Source organism: Doryrhamphus excisus, linkage group LG2 (genome assembly GCF_037039965.1).
Source record: "Doryrhamphus excisus strain RoL-2023G ecotype Guam linkage group LG2, RoL_Dexc_Guam_v1.1, whole genome shotgun sequence".
NCBI lineage: Eukaryota > Metazoa > Chordata > Actinopteri > Syngnathiformes > Syngnathidae > Doryrhamphus > Doryrhamphus excisus.
Genome location: NC_136358.1, coordinates 20,806,851 through 20,816,545, shown reverse-complemented (window position 1 = coordinate 20,816,545; position 9,695 = coordinate 20,806,851). Strand labels below are relative to the sequence as shown.

The following is a 9,695-nucleotide window of genomic DNA, read 5'->3' as shown; positions in this document are numbered from 1 at the left end:
TTTTCTGTTGTCATAACTTGCCATACTATTGTTTTCTACAACTTAATTTTCCAAAAATGACAACTTAGTTTTGTTTTGTTTGTTTCTCTTAATATTCCAACTTTTCCATATGCATTCTTCTTTAATATTTCAACTGATAATATTTTTCTTTATGATATAAGATTAGGATTTTTTTTCTCTTAATACTTTGACATATATTTTGATTTTTGATATTATTTTTTTCCCATTTTTGAAAGCTTTCTAGATCTTCCCGAATCTGCACCTATTCCAGCTGTATTCTCATATGCTGTATGCTAATTAGGCGCTACATTAACCCCAGCTCGGGTGTACCTAATGAAGTGTCCAAATGTTCCTCACAAGACATAGTTGACATGTTGCATTAAACCCAAATTCTATTTTTTTCCCCTGAAAACCTCTTTTAAACTGCAAATAGCGCTTCTGCTCTGTGTTGTGAAGTTTTTTTTAAAAAGCCTGTCATAGATATCAGATATCATACGGACGCATTTGATGCTCCTGATGAGATTTTATCAACAAATTCCAAAGGTTAATTATCTCCGGCGTTGATAAAAGTGCCGCCAAAGGTCATCCTGTAATGCGTACAACAAACACGCTGGTGGAAAAGGACTGATTTCATTAGTTCTTTAAGAAGCCGGAGATGATTGAAAACAAAAGAAGCCACACACAAACACACACACACACACACACACAAACACACACACAGCTGCGTGCACTTGAGGTGTTAATGAGCACAGGTGTGTCTACCAGGGAAGGTTTTTAGCTGCTTTGCCACCAGGGATCTCTACCCGTTCTGGCCTGAAACATCTCCGCTAATAAGCAGGTAACCTTCTCATCAACGTGGACTTTTGTTTTATTTGGGCAAGTCCCGGCTTGTTGCATCCCATAATAATGAGCAACTACTAAAAATCAATGAAAATAGGCCAATGATGATATTTATTTTATAGCCATTTCTGCATCACTTTCATAAGACAACCTAACTCCTTAATAATTCCTTTCCCATTAATTACCATTTTATCGATGCATTATCGTGTTTATGCCTCTGCTCGTGCTGCTTTTTTTTTTTTTATCACAACAGGCAAAGTTCAAAGGTCCCGGTTGGGAGTGCTATAACTTGTAGAGCTGAGGAAGACGTTCTGCTGCGTGTTGACGCTCTTGGGGACGGACCAGCCACCGGTAAGAGCATTCTCTATAAGATCACTAAATAGAAGCACTAATTTGCTTCAAGAGTGGTTTGTGGTGTCCCGCAGGGGTCCGTGCTTGGTCCGGGGTTGTTATGCAGCATCCTTAGGGAATGGTGTAAACGTACTTTCATATCAAATGTAACAGTTATACTGTTTCTTGATGAAATCTAGTCGAACCTGACCAATGAATTTCTAAAGTAGGCTTTAATTATTTAACATTAGAGCCTTCTGTGAATGAAATAACACCCCTATAGTCACCTTTACGCTCCAATGGTAGCCAGAAATTTGACACACTATATAGTCAGACATGTAAGCGTTGGTGTACTTTTACTTTGTCATCCATTTAACACTAGCGACACCTAGCGACCAGTGTAGCATTGCAATCATAGCTTTGAATGTCTCTTCTGAATGCCTTATTTGTTTGTCATTTTTCAGTTTAAATGTTTTATTTGGTTGTTGTTTTTATTTCGTTTGAACATGCATCAGATTTTGAATTGAATGCATCCCATAATCAGTTCCCAGTTTCACATGTCGAAAAGGAGTAGGAAGAAGCAAAGCTTATTAAATCCTACCCCTCCATCTGGTACTTTTACAATCGGTAACTGTTACATTTGTTCACTTCCTGCTAATTTTTGTTGAATTAAATTTTATTATGTATTTTTTACTAATGTATTAAACCACAAAACGGTTATGAATTATGGCTGTAGTTTGATCTCAGAGGTTTTTCCATGACTATGTTTGCTATTCCATGGAAAGGTTTCCACAAGTCGCTTCATTCCGGGCCTTCCTGCACTTATAGCATGCGAGCAACTTTAGCGTTTTGTTTCTCATGATTGAAGTCCGACTTATGCAAGACGGACTTTGGCCCCAATTCCCGGAGATCACGTCAAGGAGCTCCGAGCGGACTCTTTTTAGGAAACGTGTGTCTCTCTGCAGAGCGTGCGCCATGGAGTTCCTCTTCCAGCTGCTCTTCTCGCCCCTCCCCTTGCCGGCCATCATCTCGCTGTTCGCCGTGGCGGCCGCGACCCTGTTCTATCTCAATACCAGGCCCACCCCCATACGCCCTCCCGCCGACCTCAACTGCCAGACCACGGGCATCAAGGTGATTCAGTGATGCCTTCAGTCGTGTTTTATTGTGACGCGTGCTTCATCATCATCATCTTGGTCTTTTAGGACGGAGCCAGGAAGGTCGCCTTGCTCAAGGACAACAATAACCTGCTAGCTTACTACTACGATGACGCCAAGACCATGTATGAGGTGTTCCAGAGGGGGATGAGAGTTTCAGGTGACGGTTTTATGACGCTTGCAGAACAATGAACAGCTTTGGGCTAAAGTGCGGACTGTGGCACATTTTATAAAAAATCAACTTGGTTAGAATATGTTTTGGTTAGAGCCCGGACCAATGATGCTAACCAAGGTTGCTGGACCTACATTGCATTGGATGTATAAATGTAAAAAAAAAAAAAGCTGAAGAATGAAATAAATTATTCTGTATGTGAAGAAAAAAAAACATAACAAAAACAAAATTTTGCCACAAAAATGTATCAAAAGTTCAAAGCTGTAAAAAAAAAAAAAATCTGCGCTAATTTTACCAGTCAAAATATTAAGGAAAAAAAATAAACATTTGGTAGAAATGTCAGTTTTGTCAATGAATGCAAAATAAAAAGCGAAAATAACAATAGTTACAAATATTAAACTGCTGTAAATGGTGGATGATTTAGTTGCAAAAAAATTAGAGTATGTTATTATAAGAATAAAGTCAAATGACTGAAGTCATAATTTTTGCAAAATATATATAAAGTTGAAATAGTTGGGTGGTGGGGTTAGAAATAATTGTCATTTTACAACCAAGTCAAAATATTGGAAGAAAAGCTAAGTTACAATTTCGGGAAAATTCAAAAATTATGCTACAGGGTTAAAGTGAAAATATTTGTGGAAATAATAATTATGAGAAGGAAGTTAAATCAAAACAAAATTGGGGGGAAAAACAAAGAATAAAGTCTAAATATTAAGTTGCAATTTTATGAAAAAAAATGTCATTTTACTAGCTTAAAATTGATATTAAAAATGCATTAAGAGTACAAAATAAACTAAATTTTTTGGTAATTAAGGTGGGAGGGTGGAGTTTAAAATAGAAAAAAATAAGAGAAATTGAATTTCAAAACAAGAAATTCAGCTGCCATTTTTGGAAAATATAGTTACATGGGAATAAAGTCAAAATACGTGAAGAAAATGAGTTGAAATATTTGGAAAGTTTTTTAAAAAACTGCAGAAATTGAACAGAAAACCACAATAAGTCATAGTTAAAATATTAAAGGTTAGTTTTGAAAAGTTGTATTTAAAAAAAAATAATGAGGTTGCAGGGGAGGAGTTTTAAAATGGTTTTGGAAAAAGATCAAAGTTGATGCGTTTTTTTCTCCAACTATGCATATGACAGGCTTAGATGCATTTTTAAAAAATATTTCCATGTCCATTGTGACGCCTGAAAGTGTCCACATTTCCTGATTTTGGACCTTGTCCCACTCTTTAGGTAACGGGCCGTGTTTGGGCTCCAGAAAAGCAGGGCGGCCATACCAGTGGCTCAGGTACAAACAGGTAAAAAAAAAACCAAAACAAACACGACATATTTTGATGCACAAATGAGAAAATGGCGACTTTTCTTGTACCCTGGAAGGTGTCCGATAGAGCCGAGCATCTGGGCTCGGGGCTCCTTCAGAGGGGCCTGAAGGCCGAGCCAAATACTTTTGTTGGCATCTTTGCTCAGAACAGACCGGAGGCAAGTCAAACATCAGCGGAATCACTAAGTGGGCACCCCTGAGGCTCATTTTTTTTTTTTTTCATAATAGTGGATTATTGGCGAGCTGGCCTGTTACACCTACTCCATGGTGGCGGTCCCCCTGTACGACACCCTGGGTCCTGAGGCCCTTGTCTTCATTATCGACCAAGGTAATTGGAGCCTCGCTGTGCTAGAATGCTGCTGATTACACAGCCAGTCCAGGAGCTCCTCGGTCCCTGTGGGGGTCTTGTGTGATAGTGGGTTTCCAAGGCGAATGCACTAAAGAACGGCTATGTTTATTTTTTCACTTACATGAAGGCGTTTTTCAAATAAATGTTGGTATTTTAACTCTTGAACACAAACCCTCAATAAGGCTACCTACATTGTTTACATTGGTGGTGAAGTCAAAACAGGATGTGGGATTAAAAGTCCAGGAAGTGGATTGTTTTGGTTTGGACTAGCCATTTTAGGCTAAAATCAGGGTCTTATAATGGCAACCCCGTCCAAGGAAATTTGACCAAAGGAGCCCAAATCTGACTCTCAGATACTTGATAGATGGACCATTAGGGTTAGGTTAAACCTAACCCATTTTAGGCTACGCCATAGGATGTGGGTGGGGCATGTAAACGCTTCTCCAAGTCGTAATGGCGGTATCGTGCGACGGATGTCACCCTGAAGCTATCGGTCACTTCCTGGATTTTTCACCCAGTAGCAACAGGTACTGACTTCACTTGGAACCCTGACTCGTGTGAGCTGTTAGCATCTTTAATTGGGTCCGTAGCACCGATGTGCAAAGTCTGTCTTGAAACTATGATGTGGTTTTCCTCATTTTTGAGGTCCTTAACATGCAGAAACTCACCAAAATTTACTAGCGCATAAAGTTCAGGGATACATTTTGGTATTCTGGGTGTCGCAAAACCCCCAAAACGTCTATAGCGCCTGCTTTCAATTTGAAGAAATTTGCCCCTGCCAACAGTTTTATGAATTCACACTTGGAGACGTCATAATGGAGCAGGATGAACGCAACGTTTTCCGCCAGCCATTTTGGGCTCGTAAGTCAATGAACTAGCTAGCCCTAGCACAAGACTTTGATCAAATTAGCCTAAATGAAAATCACGGTTCGACTCTGCTTGCAGCTTTAATTTTAATTGGATCTAAATTCGATTGACTTGAAATGTCTTCTGTTCAGCTGACATCTCCACGGTGCTTTGCGACAATCAGAAAAAAGCCGAAATTTTGCTGCAGAACCGTGAGAAAGGCCAGACTCCGGTTCTCAAAACGGTCGTGGTCATGGATCCCTTTGACTCGGACCTGGTCCAGCGAGGAGCCAAGTGCGGCGTGGATGTGGTGTCCATGCAGGATATGGAGGTATCGCGGCTACTTTGCAAATAGCTGTACTTCTAGCCGTACTTCCTGTAGGGAATACTATGTACTTTTGGTCGTATATCGTTGGGCAGCAACCGTTGGTATTGAACCTGGTTCTCTTGGTTCTCCACAGGCTGCTGGGAAAAGTGACCTCCAGAAACCAATGGTAAGCTTTCACTTTACTGGTCCATCCGTTCCTACTCTCACTTTTGGTCATGAGATTTGGATGGCGACCCAAAAGACAAGATCTTCGGTATAATCGGCCAGAATTGGTTTTCTGGGTTCTACGTTTTGTTAGAGTTTGTGACAAGAACTGTCATCTGAGGAACCGTTGCTCCTCAGCATTGGGAATGCAGATGAGTTGGCTCCAGGTATCTGGTCAGGATGCCCTTCGGACGCCTCACTGGGGAGGTGTTCAGGGCACGTATGACCGCTAGAGACCAGAACAGTTTGAGAGTGTGTCCCAACCTGGGAACACCTTGGGGTCGACCAGGAGGATCTGGACCAAGTAACCTTGGAGAGAAGTCTGGGTTTCCATGCTTTGCTGCTTCTGAGATCTGACCTCGGATAAGCCGAAGAATATGAATGGATCTTTTTAATCGGAAAATGTTTTCCCAACATGACGGAGTCTCCGGAACATGAGGATCTGGACAAAGTAACTTTTGGAGAGAAGTCTGGGTTTCCTTGCTTTGCTGGTCCTGAGATCTGACCTATGGATGGATCTTTTTAAGCGCTAGATGTTTCTTTGAGTCCCTCACGGAAAAGTCGGACACTCCTGATCTAAGGTTCTGGAATGATTGTAAGGATGTTATGTTGTCCACTGCAGCCACCAAAGCCAGAAGACCTCAGCATTGTTTGCTTCACCAGTGGAACTACAGGTGAACTTAGAACTGGAGGAACCGGAGACGTTAGCTAAAACGAGAGTGATTCTAATTTGGCGTTTTCCAAGGGAACCCCAAGGGTGCGATGCTGACCCACGAGAACGTGGTCTCCGATGCGGCTGGCGTCGTCAAAGCCTTTGAGGTCTGCCATTTTTAAATAAAAGTCAAATGAAGTGCGTTTAGCTGCTATGCTAACTCCTGGTCTCCAATGTGTTTGACCTAGACGTCCATCGTTCCGAATACTGAGGATGTTAGCATCTCCTTCCTGCCGTTGGCGCACATGTTTGAGAGAGTGGTGCAGGTAAGAAGTCGGTTGCGGTTCAACCCCGACGGGAGTATCGATGTCCTGTTCCTTTGCAGACCGTCATGTATGGCGTTGGCGCTCGAGTGGGGTTCTTCCAGGGGGACATTAGACTGCTGCCCGACGACATGAAGACCCTGCAGCCGACTATTTTCCCCGTCGTGCCTCGACTTCTCAACCGCGTCTACGACAAAGTTGGTCGGAATGATTCGTCGCCGTTTTAAACGATTCACCTCCTGCAGTCGGTTTGTTCTCCCGTGTCCAGGTTCAGAGCGGCGCCAAGTCGCCTTTCAAAAAATGGCTCCTCAACTTCGCAGTGGAGAGGAAACTGGCGGAGGTGCGGGACGGAATTGTGAGGAACAACGGCATTTGGGACAAGCTCATCTTCCACAAAGTGCAGGTACGACATCGGGGAAGAAAACGTGCGGGAAGTGAATGATGGCCGACTTGTCAATCAGGAGTCTCTCGGTGGACGGGTGCGAGTCATGGTGACGGGGGCGGCGCCCATTTCGCCTTCTGTTCTGGACTTCCTCAGGGCCTCGCTCGGTTGCCAGGTAACGCTGTCACTGATGTGGAATTCCGTGGATGTACTGTGTAATTATTCCGAATCTAAAACGAATCGTTCGAGTTGGGCGGACATTAAACGTGTCGCCATGACAACCACTGCTTCCCATGTGACTGACAGATCTTCGAGGCCTACGGTCAGACGGAGTGCACGGCCGGCTGCACCTTCACCATGCCTGGAGATGCCACTTCGGGTACAAAGTCCACTCTGCTTGATCTCCACGTTGAACGTTCTTGTGGTCTTCTCATGATCTTGTGAACTGTTTCACGTCAGGACACGTTGGCGTTCCTTTGCCTTGCAACGTGGTCAAGCTGACGGACGTTGAAGAGATGAACTATTTTGCATCCAACGGCGAAGGCGAGGTGCGTTTGTGGACTGTAGGAGCTTCTCAAATCTCTGTGAATCACCATTGTGGTCAACGCCATTGCAGGTCTGCATCAAAGGAACCAACGTCTTTAAGGGCTACTTGAAGGACCCGGAGAAAACTGCTGAGGCTTTGGATAAAGATGGTTGGCTCCACACTGGAGATATTGGAAAATGGCTGCAGGTAATGTTCCTAATCGGTTTACGTTGCTAATTGAACTTCGCTAAGGCTAATTTTCTGGCTTTGTGATCAGACGGGAGTTCTGAAGATCATCGACCGCAAGAAGAACATCTTCAAGCTTGCTCAGGGTGAATACATTGCACCGGAGAAGATTGAGAACGTCTACGTGCGTAGTGCACCGGTGGCCCAAGTCTTTGTGCACGGGGACAGTCTGCAGGTAAAACCGGAGCGTTCATAGCTGCTGGTTCTCCAAAGCTGCAACTTCTTGATCTCGCCAGGCTTTCCTGGTTGCGGTTGTGGTCCCCGATCTGGAGGTGTTGCCGGGTTTCGCCAAGAATCTGGGTTTCCAGGGTTCAATTGAAGAATTGTGCAAAAACAAGGTTAGGTTCGATTCCATGCCCATTCACCCACACAGCTGCTGGGACAAGAACTCTTTCATGGAAGGTTTTTGTCTCGCAGGAGGTCAAGAAAGCTGTTCTGTCTGACATGATCAATCTGGGAAAAGAAGCGGGACTGAAGTCCTTTGAGCAGGTAACAACACACCTGTAATTATAGCGTGTTTTCAGGTTGCTTTAATGAGTTTGATCAGCAATAATAATGTTCTCTCACCTCCTTAGGTGAAGGACGTGTATCTCCACCCGGAACAGTTCACCATCGAAAATGGCCTCTTGACCCCCACGCTGAAAGCCAAGAGAGCCGACCTCAAGGACTTCTTCAGGGTGCAAATCGACCAGCTTTATGCAAACTCGCAATAAAATATGCTAGGAAAGTTGTCTTGTCGACTCAAAGTCTCTTTTGTTTTTTTCATTTTTACAAGATCTAACTTTTGAAATCATACAAAAATCTCGCTCTTTTTTTTTTTATAGGAGTGATTAACATTTAACTCATTTAACAGTACATTGATATGTCACTTGTACATGTACCGTTACACAGGTGTGCGTCTTTAATTAAAAATGTCCAACAGTGCCCTCATGTGGTGACATTGGTTCATTACAGCAACTGTTTGAGCACCAGTTATTTTATTTCTAGTGCATTTTTTTTATCGCTGGGAAACGTTACACTTATATTGATGTATTAATTATTTTGTTTCTTTCCCCTTGAGACAGGAAGTACTCCCCTTTTGAGAGAAAGTCGAAATTATGAGATAGAAAATCACAATGAGATAAAAAGTTGAAATAACGAGATAAAAAGTCAATGAGAAGGAAAGTGTGAGTACATTGAGGAGTACTTTAAGTGTGGCTTTACAAGTGACGAAATACTTCATTTGCTGGTGAATTGGCATGGAATTGTACTAAGCAAACGCACATTGAAAATAATTTTGAGGCATGGAAATAAATAATAAAAAATAAAAATAATAATAATAATAAATAAAAAATAATAAACAATAAAATAATAATAATAAATAAATAATAAGGATGTGGCTGTTCACAAAAGTGACGAAGACGACTGTGAAACAGACGGCACCTGCAGCACATGCGCAGTTGGTATCTCATAATTTCGAATTTCATAATTTTTTATCTCGTAAATTCGATTTACCATCGGGATTTTTTTTTATGCAGGAGGGTCAGTTGCAACGACAATAAAAAGATGAAAAATATGTATTTATAGTATCCTGCTAAGTTAGACATCAGAATAGTTAAAGTTTGTATTAACGATGACTGTTATTTTAAACGTAACTTTATTCAAACAATTCAAACAAACGACAACGATGAAGCCCGCTGTGTGTGACGTCACACGCAGAGTGTTGAAGGCTCCATGTGACCCCGAGTGGGGGTGGTCAACTTTCCCAGTAGAAGTCGCTCCTCCGCCGGCCAGCCTCGGCTCACTCCGGGCTGTCTCGCTTCGGTCCTCCCGGTGGTCCTGCCGAGATTCCGGCGTTGTGATACGCGTGGATTTATTTTTTTATTTATTGATTTGACTGTCGGGGTTGGACTCACCGGGATCCAACATGGCTTCTCCCGCCACAGGTGCCCGCCGTCAGCAGGTAAGAAGCGACTCCTCTGAAGCACCACTTATAACTAGTTAACATGGAAATGGCGATATATAAGACTTTAAACACATCCT

General features: G+C 42.5%; 2 protein-coding genes across 2 annotated transcripts in view; both read left to right on the top strand.

Moving 5' to 3' along the window:
- Positions 1–696: 696 nt before the first annotated feature.
- Positions 697–8,404, top strand: acsl5 (acyl-CoA synthetase long chain family member 5). Its single transcript, XM_058078204.2, has 22 exons — positions 697–838; positions 1,094–1,191; positions 2,136–2,301; positions 2,373–2,484; positions 3,730–3,794; positions 3,874–3,975; positions 4,046–4,145; positions 5,165–5,343; positions 5,474–5,506; positions 6,167–6,218; positions 6,290–6,363; positions 6,445–6,522; positions 6,582–6,716; positions 6,788–6,922; positions 6,981–7,076; positions 7,208–7,280; positions 7,361–7,449; positions 7,518–7,634; positions 7,705–7,848; positions 7,910–8,011; positions 8,091–8,162; positions 8,249–8,404. Exons 3-22 carry the CDS (start codon positions 2,146–2,148, stop codon positions 8,384–8,386), a joined length of 2,052 nt encoding a protein of 683 aa, XP_057934187.2. The 5' UTR covers positions 697–838; positions 1,094–1,191; positions 2,136–2,145; the 3' UTR covers positions 8,387–8,404.
- Positions 8,405–9,411: 1,007 nt separating this feature from the next.
- Positions 9,412–9,695, top strand: part of LOC131132465 (ankyrin-3-like) — an 88,350-nt gene continuing 88,066 nt past the window's right edge. Inside the window, exon 1 of the mRNA XM_078788004.1 lies at positions 9,412–9,615. Coding sequence (XP_078644130.1) covers positions 9,580–9,615 — 36 coding nt within the window. The 5' untranslated portion in view covers positions 9,412–9,579. The remainder of the gene's footprint in view (positions 9,616–9,695) is intronic.

What these genes read in the sequence shown, in the direction of transcription:
- acsl5 (XM_058078204.2), top strand. Translation starts at nt 2,146, where the DNA reads ATGGAGTTCCTCTTCCAGCTGCTCTTCTCGCCCCTCCCCTTGCCGGCC. An exon ending in GAGGGGGATGAGAGTTTCAG is followed by an intron (nt 2,485 to 3,729) that starts GTGACGGTTTTA and finishes CCCACTCTTTAG; the next exon opens with GTAACGGGCCGTGTTTGGGC. An exon ending in GCCTGGAGATGCCACTTCGG is followed by an intron (nt 7,281 to 7,360) that starts GTACAAAGTCCA and finishes GTTTCACGTCAG; the next exon opens with GACACGTTGGCGTTCCTTTG.